Below are 22,903 nucleotides of genomic sequence, written 5' to 3' on the forward strand. Positions count from 1 at the left end.
ATTTTTCCCCGTTCCCATTTGCTCAATCAATCCCAACTTGATAATATTGAGCTATGTATATATATAATGTATATAGAAAATATATATACTTGAGTTCATGTTAACTTTGTAAACAATATTTAAACCATATATATATTGAGTAACATCCACACATGTGATATAAGTTAAATCTTTGTCATGTGTGTACTTATTATGTAATATGTACACAGTTGGATAATAATTATGTGATCATTAATTTTCTCATGTGTAGTACTTGTTTTTCTGTCAGTGCGTTGTCAATGTTACAGTTAATTAGTTACACTTTTAGGAAAAGAAAAGACTTATTGGTTAAATACGATTAAATTTATTCTACTCTTTTAACTTTTCTATTTTGATTATTATAAATTTTGATTTTAAAAAAATAATCTTTTTTTATGGTTTTTAAAAATGATCTTTATTATTAGGAAATTACTAAATCTTACGAAATTATTAGATGAAATTGGTGCACAAATGGACGAGGATGATTTTTATTTTGGGTGAACCCGAGGTTTATATCTATTACTAGAAAACAGGGATTTATAGTTACTAAAATTAGGGATTTAATTTATTCTTATGTATTTATTATTGATTCTGTTGTACCCTAATACATGATTATGAATAAAAAAGCATGTGTTAACATTCAAATATATTTTCTATCTACACAAAGAAACTGTTTGAATACTCGTTGCTTTAGTGAAGTTTTAATGCAACATTTTACTCGATAGGTTCTTGGGGAATTGATCGTCTATTTTCTAAGGAGGATAATACAATTCAATCAGCGGTTGAACTCAGGTTACTCTTTTGCTGATTCTAGAAGAAATGTGGGAGTCTTATCTTACTACCATAAAATGCAACTTCTGCTACACTCTTTCAGTATCCACAATGATGTCTTAGAATTCATATAACCATGTATTGTTGGTGGGGAAAAAACATGATACTTTTTTTTCCTTTTTAATAACAGAAAAGAGTTACCATGCAGCATGGTAAACAATTTTGAAATCGACCATAGAACTTAGAACATCATGATTGATCTTCAGCTCGGTCTATAGATGGCTTCCACTATGCAATTTTTGGTTAGGAAAGGTTGGCCTGGCCAAATGAATCTTACAAGGTTTGGATTCAGCTTAGTTGCACGAATTATCATTCTTAGATCAGATAAAAAACAATTAGACAAGTTTTGCTGAAACATCAAAAATTAAGTTCAATACTATAAAGTTCATCATCACCCACTTTATCCATGCAGGACAGGTATCTTAGAAAACAAACATATGCAGTATCTCCAGCACACTTTCAAAATCTAAATTGATAAGTAGAAAACAAGATACAAGACTAATTAAATTGAACTTCAAGATAATATATAGTAGAAACTCAGCACACTCTTGGCAATGAGCATTAATATAGACCTTCCTCAGAGGGCTATTATGGCTATGAGGCAGAAGCAGCTCATTAATTGGTACAATAATTTCCATCTGAGTTCCTGAATTTCTGCAAAGCACTATTTGGATTTTAGAACAAAGATTGCTTAGGACTTGCTTTTACATAGATACAAAGAAATCCAACATCAGTACCTCCGAAAAAGCCATTAGTCATCAAAGTTGTCAATTTTGATGGGAGTGATGTCATCAGCAACATCAAAGTGCCCAATCAATCGTGCGAAGAAGACCATTTCTTGTTCAAGTGTAAACTTAATGTTCTCAGCCTGCATCCAACCCATTACTACATATAGTCACTGTTTTGTTCTAAAAGATGAGCAACTAAATCAGAACGCACCTTTCGGAAACCGTGTTGTTCTCCTTCATACTCAACAAGAGCAACTGGCACACCTTTTTCTTTCACCGCCTGGTATATTTTCCGAGCTTGATCCGGTGGCACAACCTGCAATGCACAGAATATATTTGTCAAGATGATTTTTGAAGATTATATATAGATTTGGGAATAAGTAGACAATATGGTAAGGGAAAATAATAATAGCATTGTTACTAACCTTGTCCTCCAATCCTTGAAATATAATGATGGGACAAGAAAAATTGTCAACATGATTGATAGGGGATCTTTCATACATATCCTTATCATCTCCTGCAACCAGTTGAGATAGACTGAACACCAAATGGAACAAATAAACTAACAAAGTAAAAGGTACTTTAAATGGTCATCATTGACTTACCAACTAGGTTTTCAACGTAATGGGATTCAAATTTATGAGTTTCTGCTCTCAACAAGTTCAAGTCAGCTATCTGCTTAAGAGACCCCATTGGTAAATAAATTCCATTGAAAGGACAATAGCTTAACTTATATTCTTTGTTGAAGTTATAAGAACAGATACTGAATTTTTTACTTGATATTGGCCAAAAGGCTGAGAAAGGTATATATGTTCTTTAAGCAATTTAATGGTATTGTCCAAGTCAAATGGTAATGCAGAAGGCAGAGGAATTATTGATGTTTCAGCATTTTTTGAAGAAGAAATAATTTTCTTCCCCATTCATTCAAGGTTATGCAAGATTGAAATATGTAGGTAGGTTTGGTAATAAAAAAAAAAAACTTACCAATCTGCTAAACAACATAGTAAACAACACAAAGGATAAGAGATAAAATCATGTCTGAATCATATAGTTTTTATAATGAATAGCCCATGGAGAACAAGAGGGAAGAAAAATAGTCTAAAAACTGACAGTATAAATAGTTTTTATAATGTCATCCAATCACAAATTGGCATGCATGGTAAGTTTGTTGACTTTTACAGTAAGTACTATAAAAGTCATACCTATTATGATTTTTACTTGGTTGGCAGTGTAAAATTTACATTGACAGTACATAGAAATTAAACGTGAGAGGGAAATAGAAGTATCAAAAGATTCACTCACACCATACAAAGAAGCCCCAGCCTGAAAAGTATCTCTGAAAGCAAGGACAGCCAAGGTGGTATACCCACCAGCAGAGCCCCCCATAATACACAGCCGCTCCTTATCCACCTTTCCACTGTCCACCTAGATAATAGATTATATCATATAAACTTTCTTATAACAGATCCATCAACCAAAAAAGTAGGAAACAATAAAACAAAACAATTACCAAATATGTAGCACAACTACAACAGTCATTAACATCAACTATTCCCCACTGGCGCAAAAGCCGTTCTCTGTACACCCTGCCATAACCTTCAAAACAATATTAAAGACAGATAAACTTAGTTTCATCTTTTCAACGAGTCATTCTGTCAAAAAAAATCTTTTCAACAAGTGAAAATGACTACAACAGGCTACAAGTAATACAGATGAAACAGTGAATAGTAAATAACTAAAACTTTCTTGGATGGCCAACAAAATAAACAAAAAAACAACCAAACAGGCCCAGAGAGAACAAGAAAAGGAGGGTATAAAACTGGTAATATAGTTTGGAACATAATTTAGCAGACAAGGTGAGCAACAAACCAGTACTTCCACCATAATTAACATCAACGACGGCCCAACCTCGACTAGTCCAGTACTGAACGCTCAAATTTAAAATTCCACGAGTTTCTTGAGTTGGTCCACCTGAAACATTCAAATAAAATAATGCACATATAGAAGTGTATGTTTCATGAAGCCATTAGAGTGATAGAACCCACACATGACAACTTTGACAAAAGTAATTAAGTGCAATGAAATCAGTAACAAGGTACTTTGCTATTTCTTGACAATTGAATTTAATTAAGAAATTTTAGACAAACTTGTTTTGAAACATATTGAATTTCCAATTCAACTTCTCATTGTATAATCTTGATACCTCCAATCCAGCAGAGACTACATCTTGACAGTATAATCTCTGACTACGAAGCATTAGATTTTCAGCAGAATGACATTTATCAAAAAGTGTGTAGTATAGCTCGGATATTACTTCATCAGCTATTTAGAGGACTGATATTATAATTGCAAAATGAAAAACTAGAAAATATTAATGCAAAGACTGCCAAAATCATGGGTATTGTCTTGCTGACATGAGAGGGGAGGGAGGAACCAGACAGAAATAAACTGAAGCCATCATGTATTCAACAATGTAGAAACAAAATTACTACTTCCACTTTCATTACAATGCTCTCTTGACTTCCATAATATTCAGCACTATTAGCATACCGTTATAATTTTTTTTAAATGCAATCCATTCATGTAAATAGATCATGAGATATTAAACTGTCTGAAATTTGGAATTCTGGTGGCAGAGGGAAGACCCCACTCCACAGGTTTTAAGCATCTAATTGGCCAAATGAATTATAATATGAAATAGAATGTGATCAGTCCAGATACAAGACCAAGATTTACCGTGGCTCTTCAATAATAATGGAGGCTTTTCTTCTTTGCTAGCTTGGAAATCAGGATTAGATGGTGGATAAAAGTATGCATAGGCATTTTGACCTGGAACTTCAGTTGGAAATTCAATAAACTCTGGTTTACTGATGTAGGAACTATACTTTAAACTGTCGGGTGACGAAGACCAAATAATATTGAAGTCCACTGCTTTTGATTTATCATCATCGAAAGTCACCTGGAAAGCAAGAGATCTGTCATGGAGTGCATTGAAATAACTAAGAAATAGAATGATGGGTGGAAGAATGAAGCACCTTGGCCACTGACGATGGAAGAACCTCAGATGCTCCCTCCACGTATAGGCAATCATTACCAGACGTCTGCAATGACATGATGCAATAATAACTAAGAGTGTTAATGCATTTCAAGAATTGATTTAAACCTAAAAGAGAAAAGCAAGGAAACAGTTTTGTAAATTACTATGTTATTTATGTCTGTGCAAGGGAAATCAATCACAGTTAGCTTTGAGCCCTGCACATCAATAATTCCCAGATATGACTTTCCATGCTGCCTGAAACAAGACTTTGAATTGAATGTATCAGATTGGACACAGAGAAAGAGAAAGAGATAGAGAAAGAGAGGAGATTTGCAAGTAGGAAGACTTAAAATCACCTGTAACTGCAAGCAATTAAGTTTTTCTGTTTAGAACTTTCAACAAATTCATAAGAATTCATACCATAAGTCCACAGAGGCCTTGTAAACTCAGCTTCCAAAGAATAAACAGACACAACCTTATTCTCAAACTCAATCTGTAGCCAGCCAACTATAGAAGTTAGAAAAGAAAAGTACAAACACAAGTAATTAATCAATTTTTCAGTGGCTATTGCATGTCCAACCAGAAAATTCATTCAAGCATGCTTCCAATTGAATTATTTGTCACAATCATCTTCCGCACAAGGGAATCCAAGACAACCAGAAAGGGAGTAGGTGATTATATGAAGAGTAAAATATCAACGGATAGCATTTGTATTACTAAAACAAAGAAATGTTCAGCCTGAACCTCACTAACTGGATCATGCCCAAAACAAGCTTCATTATATTGGTTTTAAAATGATTCAGATTAATAAGGAGTATTTAACAATGCAGAAATTAGAAAATCAGAAGTTCATAAAAACCACTAGATATAATTAATGGCTTGCAGAAATAGTAGGTGAAAGAAAATTACCCATTTATGGATATTCCAAAAACCATTTTCCTTGTCTGTCACGAAAAACAGCTCCCCTGTATAGTTAAATTAAAACATAAAAACATAATTAACCTGAATGCACAGAAAGATCAAACAAATGTTCCTGTTGGAGTCAGTAATCAGCTTTGAATCGCTAACATTCAATGAGAATAGTATCAAGGAATTAATGATATGTCTGGAGTAAAAGCAATAGAGTAAAAGCCAAAAAGTAAAAGCAATAGAGTGAAAGCCAAAAAGTAAAAGCAATAGAGTAAAAACCAAAAGTTAAAACATAAAAGTTCTAAAGCATCGAACATTAAGAGGTCATAAGTTAGCATAGATCAAGGATCCTGAGCCTATGTCTGGTGTTATCATGACTTGATGATCTTAAGAAAACATCACTCAACAAAACTAAATGATTGATGATTACTGTTAATATGTCAATTTTTGGTTGTATAAAACTGCCAAGTCTCCACAAGAGAAGGATCATCTTTTGGGGAAAGGTGTTACAAAAATGCTAGTTTATGTACCATCAAGGGACCACTTGGGCTCAGTTGGAGACTCCACACGAGAAGGATCATTCCCAGCAATACAAACACGCTTGTAGATCTCACTGCAGGGAACCTTAAGATGATTAAGCTTCAAGTTGAAACATGACATATACATGTAATAAAAAACAGGTACTCCAACTATCATCTGGAACATGAAAACAAGATCTGGGATACAAAATAGGAAACAAAAAATGGAGGGTAAAGAAGAAAAACATTTGAGGGAATAAAATCTATGTATGACCCTGTATGCAAACAGTGCATGACAAGAAGAGTATGCTTTGTGTTAATAAAGTTGAGATTTGAAAGGTGGATGCCCAGGTAACCACGTTTCTCCTAGAGGTTATGAAAAGGGGAAACACCATATGATGTTACATCTTTTCAATTAACAACATATTAGACCTGTGTTGCATGATTCAGAAAAGAACTGAATATATGTTCAAAAGTACCAGGTGTTCATATTTAAGGAGATCATATCATAGATAGACTTGTAATAAATTTCAAAACCAAAACACACATAAGAAATGAAAACAATTTTTTGTCGCCTCAATTGGGAGACCTACATGGCGACATGCTAAGCAAACTATCTTAATTCTTACAAGTTAGTACCATGACAAAGAGTTCTGCTCACCCATTTTCAGAAATATAGCCAACCCAAAGTTCTGTTTTATCCCACGGCATGCTGGGGTGATTCCACTGAATCCATGTTATTCTTTCACTTTTTGAATCTAGACGGGGGAAAGCATAGAAGTCACTCCCGCTAACTAGCACTTCAGGTTCTGAATGTCACACAATTAAATCAGACATACTATTGAACAACTGATTGTATGATGAAAACAACTATCAATCCACTGAAAATAACACAACTTTTGAAAACCTTGGACGAGTAACAATGAAATAGTCATTTTCAGTAATCATCCAACCCTCTCTACAGGTTCAACACACTAGTAAGATGGAAATTATTACCCTGAAGATCCTTGCTGCCAAGTGCTATAGATACAATTGTTGTAGGTGGGTTTAGACTGCTTTCCCGACGATCTAGCAACACGATCATACATTTATGACCAAATAAATGAATGATTTAACAGGTACAATACAGTGGGAACATTCTAACTTGAGCCTTGGAGATAAAATGATCGTGGACTGCTTACCTTCCCTAACACTAATAAAACGGTTAAAGCGTGCATCCAATCTTCCATCGGCATAGCTGACTAAAGGTCCACCATAATCCGGAGTGAGCGGTACGGGAGGCACATCTGCTAGGCAATAAACCATAAAATTCCAGCACTAAAAGAAAAACAATGTTTCACATACACTTTTTGAGAATCATAACACCAAATCAATATTTCCAGATGAATATAAATGATATACATACATTAACCAAAGTTAGTTATCAAATCTCCCTTTTCTTAGTGGGTGAAATCCATGTGAATCTAATTAGCCTCACTTCCACCAACATGTAACAAAGAATGTACTGAAAAGAGTGCATTAGAAACTATGTTTGTGCAATTTCTTTATAGATAAAACAAAACTAGATGTAACTTGTAAGTAACATAGGACTACACTTCAGGTCAAAAGGGGGCACCAACAAACATGCCATTTCATGGCATTAATACAGCATGGCATTGTTTTGGAAAATGTGGTTATTGGAGAATGAAAATTGATGGTAGCTCAATGCTCACCTAGAGAACTAATGGACTGCTTGTACAATCTCTGATCATTGTAATTTGCAAAGAAGACAACATCCCCTGAAACAGTGAAAGCACCACCTCCATATTCCTGAGCCAATGTTCTCACTCCAAACTCCTTAGGAGTAATATCCACAGCTTCACCTCCATTGTTTTCCGGCTCAAGAACAAGAACTCCCCGCCTGAAACAAAAGTCAATGGCCGAACCAAAAAGAATCAACTTGCAAACTCCAAAAGTAAAAGCATTTATCTGAAAGAGTAAATAATTAATTATTTTTGAAATAAAAATATAACAATTTTTTTTTCACCAAAAGAAAACTAATTAGAAATATTTAGGATCTGCGTGTTAAACTTAAAAGAAATTATATATATTTTATTTTTTCAGAAACAATTAATAAAAAATGTATTTTGTCAACCATCATTATGTGTTTGATGGGTGGAAAACTAGGGAAAAGAAAAAATATGAATACACAATGTATTTTTTATTTGAGTTTAAAAAAATAGGAAGAAAAAATTTCATTTTAAAAATAAAAAAATGATTTGTTTCCTTTTTTTCATTTTTCCTTTCCTTTAAACCAAACAAAGCATTACACTACAATACGACTTACTTTTTAAGTTGCTTGTTGGTGTGTGTGTGTGTTTATATTTAAAATTATATTGAAAATACTAATTAATATAATTTTAAAAAATATTCACATATTTATATTTCAAAATTTAAATTTTTTATATTTAATCTCACATTAAGGAATTTATTTTAGATATAAAATTGATTTTTGAGTTAAAAATAAATTTAATAATTTTTGCGTTACATAAAATATTCCTTACTAAATTTCACTCTGTTAACTTATTTTTAAAATAAAAATATCCTATAAATCAATTTTAATCAAAATTAATCTTATAAAATTAATTATAATCAAAATTATTTTTTAAAAAAATAAGTTTCAGTCAATATTATAAGTGAATGCATAACAACCCTATTATATATGGATGTTTAACAACATTTTTTATCTCACACTTAATAAAAATATTACTAAAAACTTTTGACGATATTTAAAAAAAAGTTGTTAAACATCACATATGTAGTAGTGAGTCTTAGACAACACACTTGTATTTTTATTTTGTTAAAAAGTATATATTATTAAAAAAAAATAAACATGTTCTTAGTTAAAATAATAATAATTTTTCGTAGAAAAAAGCTCATATGAACGAATTTTTGGGGGAAAAATAAATTTTTTGGTTCTTTACTTTCAATCAAACACGATCAACGTCTCTCTACTTTCTTATGGATAAATTTTTCCAAACTTTAAAAAACATGTGAATTGAATATCTAATTAATTATTTATGAAAATTAAAAATTCTCAAGATAAAAAATAAATCTACATATTTTTTAAAGTTTGACATCAAATCCATCGTTATAAAAATATTTAATCTTAACCATATTCGGGCGTAAATATAGAAACTAAAAATACATTCTTTCTAATTTTTTATGAAGAATGCAAGAGTAAAACAGTGTGTTAAGCTTTCAACAACATTATAACGTTGACCTTTTTGTACTTCCAATTTCTCCAAAAGTGCTATTATATCTCTTTTTCAACGGGAAAAAACAGAAAAGCTAATAACCCAGAATTAAAGGACACTTCTTCATATAAAAGAAAACACACACACAAACTTGAAACTTACCCTGATTCTGTTGGACGGAATTCGAGCCAAATGAGGCGGCCACGACCATCGATGGTGGTGCCTCCGAGGTCCTTGGTGGCGCCGGAGACATCGTCGCTGGTGATGGGGGACTTCCATGATCCATAAGGAGCAGTGGTTACGGTGGCTGTTGAGAATGCCATTTCCTTTTGCAGTTGCAATACAAAAAGCTAGTGACTTTGAGTTCTGAAGGAACACAAACGTGCTTAAATGGTTGAATGTGTGAGTGAGTAACCAATAATGATTGAATAGGACTACGCGCTATGTTCCAAGCCTCACATTATCTTAATCATACGGATGAAAATGTTATTTTCAATCACCCACCAATTGTTTATAATATCACTTCCAACGATCAAAAGTAAGAGATTCCAAATAAAAGTTGTTAGCACGGATAACACATGCAATATTGGGATTTTGGGGCCATGCTCTGACAATTGCACATGTTATTATAATAATCATTATTCTATTAGGATAAATAATTATTTTTATCTCTAAATATATAAAATACCTACAAATTTATCATAAAAGATAGAAATTTAAATTTTAGTTTTCGAAAGTAAAAAAATACAACAAATTCATCAATCGTTTAACTTTCGTCTATTACCATTAAGGAAGGAGCATCCGTGATACGGAGAGACAAAAAACATCGCAATAATGATTTTCAACATGATTACTAAATAGATTAAACCAAAATGTCAATAAGTTACCATTGGACAAAAATGTCAATAATTTTTCATTGGACTAAAATGTCAGTAATTTTTTTTGAATCAAAATGTCAATATGTTTCCATTGGACCAAAATGTCAGTAAGTTACCAATGGACCAAAATGTCACTACATTTCCATTGGACTAATTTGTTAGACCTCAAATTTCGTATCATTTAAGGATAAAATATAATTTAATCTTCAACTTTCTCCATTTTCATGTCATTGCAAGTATAGTATTACAATAAACATTGAACAATGTATTAATCATTACAAAATTATTCAAATTATAATAATTAGTCAAAATCTATTATAAACAAACATATCTCATTTCACTTCTTCAAATCTTGGTGGTGGGGCAGCCTTGGTGTGAGTATGAAGTTCATATAATTCAATTGGTTCATCCTATGAGATGGTACATCTGAGAATATAATTCAAATTGGTGTTGAAGGCCTAACTGAAAGTGGTCTAAACACAATTGATAGTGGTAGAGGTATGAAACTTGTTTTCAACAACAATTATAAATAGTAACTAGTTATGCATAACATAATTTAACAATAACTAATCATTTATATGTAAAAGTCACTCGTAACACTAGGAGTTTGAGCACTTTGAGTGGTAGTTAGAGTTGGAGTTGTAGCACTTTCAGCATTAAGAGTTGGAGTACTTTCAAAATTAACCAGAGGTTATTCAACTTATGGAATAGATTAAGAGCAATTAACCTCATCCTACAAATATATAACATCTAACATAAATAACTATAAGCAACAATAAAAATAATTACTCAAATTTTTAGTGATGTTGTGGTTGCATTTGAACAATGTTTGTTAAAGTAATTATGTTTACTAATTAATGTTATGCTTATTATTACATGTGTTCTAACTTATGTTTGATTTCCTTTTTTTTTTTAAGTGTTTAATGTAATGTTATGCTTGCAATGATAAAAAAAGAAGGAAAAAGATCAAGATTAAATTATATTTTAGCCTTAAAATGAAATGAAATTTGAGATCTGACAAATTAGTCCAATTGAAGCGTATTGACATTTTGGTCCAATGATAACTTATTGATATTTTGATCAAATCTATTCAATAGTCATGTTGGCAATCATTTTTGTGTCATTTTCATTCTCTTGTGTCACGTAAGCTCTTTCATTAATGATAATGGATGGAAGTTAACGGATCACTGGATTTGTTATATTTTTTTCATTTTTGGGAACTAAAATTTGAATTTTTATCTTTGAAGGACAAATTTGTCAGCGCTTTACACATTAAGAGATGAAAATGATTATTTATCCTTTCTATTAATTATTCATATGAAAATGTCATTTGAAATACGTATGTTTTTTTTTTTTCAAAGTAAGTGAACATATATTTAGGCATGAAGAAGAATGTGCATCCCAACTATGTTGACACTCACCTCTAAATCACCCTCAACAAGTCATAGATATATTGATTAAAAAGAAGAAAACAAAAATAAAACACGGGGTAATTATACCAAAACCCATAGACAAGGATCAATCAACAAAACCTGTAGTTAGGACGGTCTAATCTACTGTCCATATAATTAGCTACACAAAAGGGAGGAATTGAATCCCACCAAGAGAAGTTGTTAACGTTAAGACCAAGGCTAGCTACATTGTTGGCACAACGGTTACCTTTCCTACAAATATGAGAAATGTGAAATTACATTTGAGAAGTAAGAAAAAAAAAAAAAAAAGACAATTCAGCCAGCGATTCATGCATTTCCAGGGGAAAGAGAAGGGTTGGAAAAGGATTGAACCACCGAGATTGAGTAGGTCTCTAGCCAAAAAGAAAAAAAAGTCTAGCCTTTTTGCCAAGCTGTTTCAACACCAAAATGGAACCCCAAAGCTCTCAGCTACAAAGGCTGTAGATATACCAATAAAACTGCAAAAGCTGCCTAGAGCCTCGAATGGTTTCTAAATAGACCACCATAGGCCGTAGGTTCAAGGTGACCCTTCGCAGATCCATCGAAGTTACCTTCAAACCAACAATGAAAAGAAGGGTGTCAAATAATTTCACCGATTAAAGGAGCCTTTGGGGGATGAAATTGGATAGAGAAATTCTTCAAAACAACAAACTCATCAATAAAAGATCTCATATAGTCTTTTGTGACGCTTCGGGTGATGGAGATGGCTGCAACAATTAGAGGAAGGTTTCCATACAAACCATATGTGATTGAATGATATAATTAAAATAAATAAATAAAAAAAGCTTTTACAACTATTGGTGTATTTAAATTTAAATTAAATCCTATTTCTAAAAGGTGGAAGCTATAAATGATGAACCTTGAATAGCAAGATGATGACGATGGACTGTAGGTGAGAGCAATAAAAAAAGCGTGGCCATTTCATTATGTTAGAACCTTTTAATTTGGATTTAAGAAATTATACTTATACATCAATTTCGTACAATTTTTTTCACAAAAGAAAAAAAATTATAAAAGTGACATTCAAATTTATTGTAAGTATTTTGACAAAAAAAAAAGAATATTATAAGTGTTTTAACTATGTGTGAGGCCTTTCCATCGTAATTGTAATAGTTGTCATTGTCATTTTCATTGTCATTTTCATCTTCAATCCTCAAAACCCTAAAAGGTTCCTAAAATTTGAAACACATGTAACTCATGTCCTTAACCACTTATCTAAAACTTTACATTATCATCTAGTAGCTTTATTCTAATACATAAATACATCAAAATTGTGTTCTTTCCAACACAAAAAACAATGAGTCAAGTTGTTGATATAAGTAAAAAATAGTCAATTTTTTTCTTTAGTTCAACCATAATATATATGTATATTAAAAAACTGAAAAGAATTTTATTCTAATATCCGATCATATTTTAATAAATTAGTCTGTTATTGAATGAAAAGATATTTGGAAAACAATATAGAAATATGCAATTAGAAACAAAAGGAAAACTCAAATTTCATCAGAGAGAGCAAGTAAAAAGAGTAATTAATCTCCTAAATTTTACTTCCTTTACAAATATAAACTTTAATTTCGTCATAATCAAGCCTTTAATTTTACGTTCTGCATGCCAAGTTTCCCTAACCTTGTAACATCAATGGCAAATTTCAATGTCATTGTCATCACTTGATGAAGACTAGATTGCTATGAATCTTGTGGAAAATGGCCCTCTTGCAGGGATCCAAAGAAAGTTCTGGACAAGTTGACGAGGATGCAGAGGTGGTTTTTGTGGAGAGGTGAATCAGAGCAGAAGAAGATTGCATGGGTCAAGTGGGAATTAATATGCCTTCCAAAGGAGAAAAGGAGATTGGGAATTAAGGACCTAAGGAAATTTAATTGTGTCCTTCTTGCAAAATGGAGATGAAATTTATCTCATCATAAAGGAGAGTTGTGGGTTAGAGTGTTGGATTCAAAATATGGTGACTCGAGGAACTAGGATGAGGCAAGATGTAATAATTGTGACACCTTCTATCCCGAATAAGAGATCAAATTTAATGAAAAGTTTTTAAAATACATTTAAATACAAGTCTTTCAAAAGGCTAAAAGGCTCACATTCACTTTTCTAACACCATAATAAAACTTGTTCAAATAATTAATAAATTATTTCGGCTCAAAACAAGGTTGTTCAAGACCTCATACAATTAATATAGCAACTTATACCCTAATGTCACATCCTATCAGAGCATTGTGTCCCGACGTCCTTTAGCACAAGGTTCCTTAAAACAATTCATCAAATCATCTGCTCCCCCGAACACAAAGTTCAAGATCATCACAGGATCCAAACACAAACAACAGAGGGAGTGAGTTATCACATTCCTAACTAATAGAAAAAATAAGAAAACATATATGCATAAATATTATATAACAAAATACAATTTACTTGAGCATAACTCACGTTATTTCACCACACGTCTCATTCGTTTTCACAACATTCGCATACTCAATAGTCAAAACACAATATCATCAAATCAATCAATATAGAACAATACACAAGCGTTATGCAGCAGATACACTAAGACTCAATCCTATATGTAATGTGGTACCATGTCAATAAAAAACCTCATCGAACGTCTAGGAGTACATGACAAGACAAATCATACACTAGCAAGTCAAGTCACTCTCACTAGGTAATATCATAGGGAGACCAGTCAGGGTCACAGTATTTTGCGAGAATGCTCTAACCATGTGGGATCAGCACAGGCTTAAAGGAACACTCAAACCGGGTGACCCCCAAGGCCTACACTCCGAAGAGTCCGTCAAGGCCTCTCCCTCCTGATTCAGGTCCAACCCAGAAAACATTTTAGCACACAGACTCTATCTATGAGCTGTACAAAACATATGATTCCTCAATTGTTCTCAAATATTTTTAACTCGTCGCCCTTTAAAGGTCTTAGCATTAACTCGTCGCCCTTAAAGAGTCTTATAGCCGTGTGATTGTACAATCCACAGTTTACAACTCAATGCACACAACATCTCAAACACGTGCATACTCAATTTATCACATACACTTGATTTCAATTACAATGTTATAATCTCAAAATAACATGCTATCACACCTCATAAATCATACACACTTTACCTATGAACTATGCAATACACACAACTACTCAATTATTTTTAAAATCATTTTAGCTCATCGCGCTTGTGATTAAACTCGTCGGGTTCCCACAATGGATCTCATCACAATACTCGTCGCACAAAACTCGTCGTCCTTAAAGGATCTTACAGTTGTGTGATTGCACAATTCATAGCTCACAACACAATACACATCTCAATATACATGTATTCCATCATTCATCACATGTTAAATTCACCACGTACTCACAATTTGAATCATTATTTCATATCCTCAATATAGCAATTTATACAAAAGACTATCACAACCTGGGGAGTAAAACCCCTCAATTAATATTACACAATTATATCAAAATCATAGGTCAAAATATACAAATATCAAGAGCACAATTTATCAAGCAATTCTCATCAGAACATCAATATTTTATTTATAATCATAAAGGAAAAATTATAATTTAATAAACATCACAAAATAAAACCCTAATTTAATCCTCTAAGGATCCCTATACATGTTTTCACTAACCCCCAATTGTGAATAACTCATCCCTTATCTCTAAGTGGACTCACGTGTCTTCCGACAGCGATAGCGGCATCTCTAGCGGTTCCCTGAGATTCCTTCAGTTTTCCCTTCGACTGTTCCGATAGAGTTCCCAAACGTCAGAGAGACGGAGAAGGGATTGAAGCCTCCATTTGTACTCTCTTCGTGTGATTCCTTTTTCTCTCTCCTTGAATATTATCTCACAAATCCCAAAAATGAAAGATTGAGGAATTGAATTGTGAGCCATATATGAAAATTTCATGAAAATCCAACGGTTAACGAAACGGGAATGGTAATTTTACTGAGACCGTTTTGCGTTTCTACGGGAAAAGAGAAAGCTATGGTGCGAAGGGTATTTCTCTTAGCTCTGACATTTTTTTACAATTACCAACGGTGAAAATTCTAGGAATTGGGTTGTGAACGTGGTGCTCAAATTTCACAACGATCCAACGGTGAATGAGTTCGAGATCGTAGTTTTTCTAAGACAGATTTGGTGGGTTACGGGAAAAAGATAGGACTTTGGAAAGAGAAAAGAGAAAAACGAAAATGAAGGGAAGAGGACGCATCGTCAGTCTGAAAACTGACCTAACACGTATCTACTTATACCTAGGGTACTTACAACTTATTATTTACTTTATTTATTTTTATTATTTTATTAAAAAACTCTATTTTATTCTCTATCAAATGAATAAATAAAATACCTTTTTTTCTCTAAAACTATTATTTTATTATCACTATTTTTTATTTATTTAATTATAAAACATCATTATTCTCTAAAATTTTATTTACGAAAAAATGAGATGTTACAGTAATGAATCCTTATGGTGGTGGGACCTCGACTTCATTTGCCAGTCTAATGAGGAGGGAAGGTGGTTTCAAGGTGGGGTAAAGTGAAATGTCAAGAGTGAAGCCAAGGTGAGATTTTGGGAGGATAGCTGGAATGTAGATGGTGTGCCACTGAAGGTGAAGTATCCTAGACTCTACATTACATCTAACCAGCAACACCAATATACACAACAGATTGGGATGAGCTCAGACACAGAATGGGAATGGACATTGCAATGGAGGCGCTTATTTTTCGATGTTGAAATAGATATGGCTGCCAAGTTTATGGAGGATACAGAAGGGCTCACAATTCATCCTTACAAACATGACAAGTGGGTCTGGAGGGGAGATCCAAGCGGGAGTTGCTTAGTGGGAAGGGCGTACATTTGAGTCTTTAATGATTTATGGGAACTCCAAATTCCAACTAAAGTCGCTTTCTTTACTTGGAGACTAATTCGAGACAGTTTGCCTACAAAGACCAATTTACGTCGAAGAAATGTGAAAATCAATGACAGTATGTGTCCATTTTGTAGGAATTTTGAAGAAGATGTAGCACATTTATTCTTTTCATGTCATAAGGTCATGTCGCTATAGTGAGAATCATTGTCTTGGATAAATGCGATGGGACCTCTCCCCCAAAATTTGAGCCACCATTTTCTCCAACATTCGTATTGCAAGCTGGTATCAGGAGGCAGCGTTGGTGGATATCCCTAACTAGGAGCATTCGGCACCATAAGAATAGGATTGTCTTCTCAAATGACAATTTCAATGCCAACAAATTGATGGAGGATGCTATATTTCTTTGCTGGACATAGTTTAGAATCCTGGAAAAAGGATTTGACTTACCTTTCCATTACTGGTCCAATAATATCATGGATGGTTTTTGTAATGACGGGGGAGTATCTTATAGGTATTGGGTAATTATACATACCAAGTTTACAGTTAGATGTTTGGTAGCCTAATTCTTGTTAATTAACTTGTATTAGGTTACCATACTTCTGGATTTCTTGGTGCTGATGAGTATTTTTTACCGTACCTCTTGTACTGCTAGTTATATCTAATATATTAATATTTTTGCTGATATAAAAAAAAAGCCTTAAATTTTGCTGCTAGTTATATCATTCGTGGATCAGACAAAACAAATAGACAATAATAGTATTATTAAAACTTGGTAAGTTTCATAATATCACAGCTTTATGGTCTATCATAACTCATTTGATGACCATCTTAGTCCTTTAAGTAATAAATATGTGAAGGGGAAATAATTGCATTGTTGCTAACCTTGTCATCCAATCCTTGAAATAAAATAATGGGACAAGAAAATTTGTCAACATGATTGATTGGTGATCTTTCATAACACCCCTTCTCACCTCCTGCAATCAGTTAAGAAACAAATAAACCATAGAAATAATAGGTACTAAGATGGTCATCATTGACTTACCACCTAGTCTATCAATGTAATGGGATTCGAATTTATGAGTTTCAGCTCTCAACATGTTAACGTCAGCTACCTGTTTGAGACACCAATTGGAAAATAAATTCCATTGTAAGGACAACGAATTATTAAACTTTTGTTCTTTGTTAAAGTTATAAGAACATTTCTTGATTTTGAAAAAAGGATGGCTGAGAAAGGTATATGTACTATCTTATCTATAAGCAATTTAAAGGGATTATTAAAATTAATCACCAGAAGAATATTCAAGTAGGAAAAAAAAAAAGATTGTTCACGGCATTCTTAATCTTATTTGTCTTTGTTAAAGAAGTGAAAACAAGTGACATGCTCCAATAGCCAAATAAGGTGAACTGATGGCAAGTCAGAAATTCATGAACCCTATCTCATGGTAGAATGATTAAGCAGATTACTATAATCTTAAGGAAAATGTATTGCAAAATTGAAGAATCAGAAGTTACACTCACACCATACAAAGAAGCCCCAGCCTTAAAAGTTTCTTTAAAAGAGCTAAGGTGGTATACCCACCAGCAGAGCCCCCTGTAATACAAAGTTGCTCCCCATCTACCTTTCCACTGTTCACCTACAAGAGATTATATTATATAACCACTCTTATAGCATATCCCTCAACCACAAATATTAGGAATTGCTACCAAATATGTTGCACAACTACAACAGTCATTGACATCAACTATTCCCCAACGTCCCAAAAGCCGTTCTCGAAACTCCCTGCCATAACCTTCCCAATAATATTCTAATCAGACAATTTGACTTACATCTTTTCAGTAAGTGAAATGATTACATCAGGCTATAAGAGAAGCAAATTAAAATAGTGAATCATAAATAACCAAAAGATTGTAGGATGGCAAAAAGACAAAAAATAAACAACCAAACTAGAAAGAATTATCAGTCCCAACAACCGAAAACAAAAATATGGGGGAGAAAGGATAATGTAATTCAGAAATCAGAATAAATTTTTCTGGATATGAGAAACAAACCAGTGCTTCCACCATAATTAACATCAACAAATGCCCAACGCTAACTAGTCCAGTACTGAATGCTCAAGTTTAAAATTCCACGCGTTTCAGCAGTTTGTCCTCCTGAAATATTCAAACAAAATAATGCACATATAAAAGTGCCTTGTATGAAGTCATGAGAGTAAGAGAACCCAAGCATAAAAGGTTTGCCAAAGCAATTAAATGCAATAAAAAATCAAGTACTTTACTGTTTGTCGATTCAAAATTTGATTCAATTAAGAAAATTTGACAAACTTGTTTTAAAATATTGAATTCTTCCTATTGTCTCATAGTCAGTCCCAAGCCCGATATTAGACCTGCATTGTGTGATTCAGAAAAGAACTGAATTCGCATTAAAAGAAATTATATCATATTCACCACAGAGAGAGAGAGAGAGATTTTATCATAGATAGACTTGTAATTAATATGAAGAATCAAAAGCACACATAAGACATGAAACAAAAGAATATTTCATTGTCATGTCACCTCAATTAGGAGACCTACAAGATAAACAAACAATAATTTTTCAAGTTACAACTATAATAAAGAGTTCTTGATAGGTAGAAGGTATTTGATAAGGGACCAAAGGAAGTAGCAGAAAACACAGGCACAAAGATGGAATCAAAGGTGCAAGCAGGGGTTGACAGCATATCAGGCACAGGGGAGAACACAACAAGCAAAGGCAAAGATACAGAAAACACACGGGTGCCATTAGCAGATGGTCACGCACAACAAGCAGAAACAGTGGTGCAAACAGCAAGCAAAACCAAAAGGAAGATTTTGAGGCCTGCTTACCTCAAGGATTTTGTCTGAGCACTCATGATCGTGGGGGAATGATGCTGCAAGATTTGATGCTGGTAATTAGGAGACAGGAATAACCAACTGCTGATATTCTAGAATCACAAAATGACAAATTCTGTTACGTAGAATTCAGTATATATATCACTATGTAATAACAGCATCGATCATCAATGAGAAATAGCAATTTACCTTCTTTCCCTCTTCCTTCTGGAGGCATTGGTAACCTCGAAACCAGCTCTTAGCTTTATAGCACCTATCAATTCTACTCACCCATTTTCAGATATATAGCCAACCCATAGTTCTGATTTATCCCATGGCATGTTGGGATGACTCCACTGAATCCAAGCTATTCTTTCACTTTTTGGATCAAGGCACGGAAAAGCATAGAAGTCACTCCCGCCAACTAGTACTTGTGGTTCTGAATGTCATACAATCTAGTTAGACATAATATTGATTGCATGATGAAAATAGCCCTCAAAGAAAAGAAAGAATGTTTTTAACACTTCCTACATAAATCTCTTAAAATAGCAAACAAAGTGAAAACAATGTAATGTTTTTATAATTATTTTCAAAACAGAAAATGTTTTTTCAAACTGAACAGACATTTATTTTCGGTATTCATTCAATCTCCCCATGGGTTAAACACACTAGTAAGCCAGAAATTATAACCCTGAGCATCCTTGCTGCCAAGTGCTATAGATACAATGGTTGTAGTTGGATTTTGACTGCTCTCGCGACGATGTAGCAACAAGATCATACATTTAGGACCAAATAAATGAATGTTTTAACAAGTAAAAACACTGGGAACATTCTGAAACAAGTCATGAAGATAAACTGATTCTGGACTGCTTACCTTCCCTTACACTAATAAAACGTACATCCAATATTCCATCAGCATAGCTGACTACTGGACCACCATAATCTGGAGTGAGAGGCATAGAAGGCATAGGAGGCTTATCTGCCACGGGACAAAGCATAAAATTTCCAGCACTAAATAAGAAAATTGCTTCACATACACTTTTGAGAATAACGCCACACCAAATCAATATTCCCAGATAGACACTAATGAATCTGTATATGTTAACAAAGTTAAATACAAAGAAAACAAAATTTAATGTCAGTATACAACAGATACAAGAGCAAGACTACACATCAAGTCAAAAGGGCCACAAACAAATGTCATTTCGGCTACATCTATGGAAAGGGGTGGATTGGAGGGGCATGGAATGGAATGGCATTAGTTGTCAATGTTAGGATTACTTAAAATAGGATGAAATGGAACAAAACTTGCTAGAATCTATTCAATCCCATTCCATCCGACCTCTATTTTTCTTTCTTCCAACTTGGCCATTATTTTTGTTTTTTTTTTTGTCAGCAAAGATAATATATTATATATAGAAAGAGTACCAGAGGTACTAAAATACAGAAGGGGGGTAACCATGGTAATGGTTCCATAAAAAAAAAAAAAAAAACTTCGTACCCCATTGCCCAGAGGCTCTTCGCTATGCGAAGGTATGGGGGAGTAATGGTTCCATAATCAGACAAAATAGTCTGAGAAGGAACCACTCTATAGAACCCAAAGAAATACAAAAGTAATAGCTAAAGTAAACCTCTAGTGGTACAAAAAGTTTGTCTAATATTGCTGGACCAGTGATTAAAATGTTCTGTGAAGCCTTTCTCATAATTCCTAAGCCAGGTCCAAACAATGAAAATTGCATCTTCAAACAATTTGTTTGCATCGAAAGACGCATTAGAGAACACTATGCTATTCCTTGTCTTCCAAATGGACCAGGTTAGGGCCATCCACAAGCACTGCCACCTATTGCTCCTAAAACCATCAACTTGAAGTCCCATATGTTGATTGAAATTCATTTTTGGGGTGAGGGGAGCAGCTCCTTTTAGATTTATCCATGACATAGCTTCCCACCATAAAGGCTGAATTTTTGTACAATGGAAAAATAGATGTTCTGCGTTCTCCTCTTCAACTCTGCGGAAAGGGCATGAGGTGTCAGCAACCTGCACTTGCCTTCGCTGTAACTTATGTCTTGTCGGAAGTCTATCCCTAATAAGTCTCCAAACAAAAATTGCTATTTTGCTTGGAACCTTTATGCTCCATAATTTGGCAAAACAATCCTCTTGAGTTACTATTGCTGCTTCTTCCATCAGTACCTTGTAAGCGCTGTTTGCTGTGTATTGACTTGTAGGATTAGCTGTCCATTCCCACACATCAGGTCCATGGTGTGGAAAGGTCATATCCTGAATCTCGTTGAGGAAGACAGCTGCTGAATCAATTTCATTATCAAAACATGGCCTTCTCCAAGTAAAATTCCACTCCCACCCGTTGTCTTTATAGCTTCCTATCTGTTGGATGAAACTCTGCTGCTGTAAGGAAATTGAGTACAGCCTGGGGAATTTTTCCGCTAGAGACATTTCCCCACATACCCACTTATCCTCCCAAAATTTAGTTTGATCCCCACAGCCCACCTTCCACCGCATACCACTATTAATAATCTGACCCTGAGGGGAGTGAATGAGGGTCTTCTTCAAGTCTCTCCACCAAACTGATTCTAAACCTGGTCTATCTGCTGCCAACATGCCCTGCCAGCCACCATACTTAGACTGCACTACTCTAACCCAAAGTTCTCCTTTGTTTTGCATCAGACCCCACCTCTATTTACCAAGCAATGCTATGTTGAAATTGGTGATATCCTTGATGTCCAGACCTCCATTTTCTTTGGATGAGGTCACCGTGTCCCACCTAATCCATGCGATCTTAATTTGGTCAAGCCCTCCTCCCCAAAGAAACCTTCGCTGCAATCTCACCAATTTATCCACCACTAATTTAGGTGCCCTGAAAAAAGAAAAGAAGTATAAAGGAATGGATGTTAGCACAGATTTGATTAATGTCACTCTCCCCCCCATGGAAATGTGTTTTTGTTGCCACTTTTCCATCTTTCTCTCACATTTGCGTATAATGGGATCCCACATCCGACCTCTCCTTGGATTTGCCCCTAATGGTATACCCAGGTAAACTAATGGGAACGTCATCAATCCGCAATGTAAAAAGGTGGCTGCATGTTGCTTCCATTGTTGTGATTGACCGAAAGCACCAACACTACTCTTTGCAAAATTTATTTTTAAACTTGAAGCAAGTTCAAAAGATCTAAGGATTGTTTTAACCGCCATTAGATCCTCTGTAACCGCCTCCCCAAAAAAGATTGTATCATCAACATACTGTAGGATGCTAATATTCACATTGTTTGTACCAACTTGGAAGCCCTTGTAAATATTCTCTTCCTCAGCCCTCCTGATCAGCCCATTGAGACCTTCAGCCACAACATTGAACAAGAAAGGTGCCAATGGATCACCTTGTCTAAGACCCCTTTTGGGGAGAAATTCCTTCGTAGGGCTTCCGTTCACCAAAATTGAGATAGACGCTGACTTCAAACAGCCCTCAATCCATTGAACCCACTTAGAGCAAAAACCTATTTTTTGCAGCATATATAATACAAAATCCCAAGAGACCGAGTCATATGCCTTCTCGAAATCTA

At 34.1% G+C, this 22,903-nt stretch overlaps 1 protein-coding gene and 1 pseudogene across 2 annotated transcripts; both read right to left on the reverse strand.

The window, feature by feature from the left end:
• Positions 1 to 1,146: 1,146 nt before the first annotated feature.
• Positions 1,147 to 9,757, reverse strand: LOC100794040 (uncharacterized). 2 transcript variants are annotated; one of them, XM_003551839.5, is made up of 19 exons: positions 9,440 to 9,757; positions 7,754 to 7,941; positions 7,223 to 7,327; positions 7,038 to 7,109; positions 6,703 to 6,850; positions 6,054 to 6,136; positions 5,524 to 5,579; positions 4,971 to 5,107; positions 4,779 to 4,869; positions 4,613 to 4,678; positions 4,314 to 4,536; positions 3,447 to 3,548; positions 3,088 to 3,173; positions 2,880 to 3,002; positions 2,183 to 2,252; positions 2,003 to 2,094; positions 1,789 to 1,893; positions 1,587 to 1,717; positions 1,147 to 1,503 (listed from the first exon to the last, which is right to left on the reverse strand). In XM_003551839.5, exons 1-18 carry the CDS (start codon positions 9,598 to 9,600, stop codon positions 1,601 to 1,603), a joined length of 2,025 nt encoding a protein of 674 aa, XP_003551887.1. In that variant the 5' UTR covers positions 9,601 to 9,757; the 3' UTR covers positions 1,147 to 1,503; positions 1,587 to 1,600. The 2 variants fall into 2 exon arrangements, with proteins under 2 accessions (XP_003551887.1, XP_006602204.1); XM_006602141.4 differs by having other exon boundaries at positions 1,147 to 1,513.
• A 1,584-nt stretch (positions 9,758 to 11,341) lies between these two features.
• LOC113000128 (uncharacterized) lies at positions 11,342 to 22,903 on the reverse strand (annotated as a pseudogene).

The sequence above is a fragment of the Glycine max genome, chromosome 18 (assembly GCF_000004515.6).
Source record: "Glycine max cultivar Williams 82 chromosome 18, Glycine_max_v4.0, whole genome shotgun sequence".
Classification (NCBI taxonomy): Eukaryota; Viridiplantae; Streptophyta; class Magnoliopsida; order Fabales; family Fabaceae; genus Glycine; species Glycine max.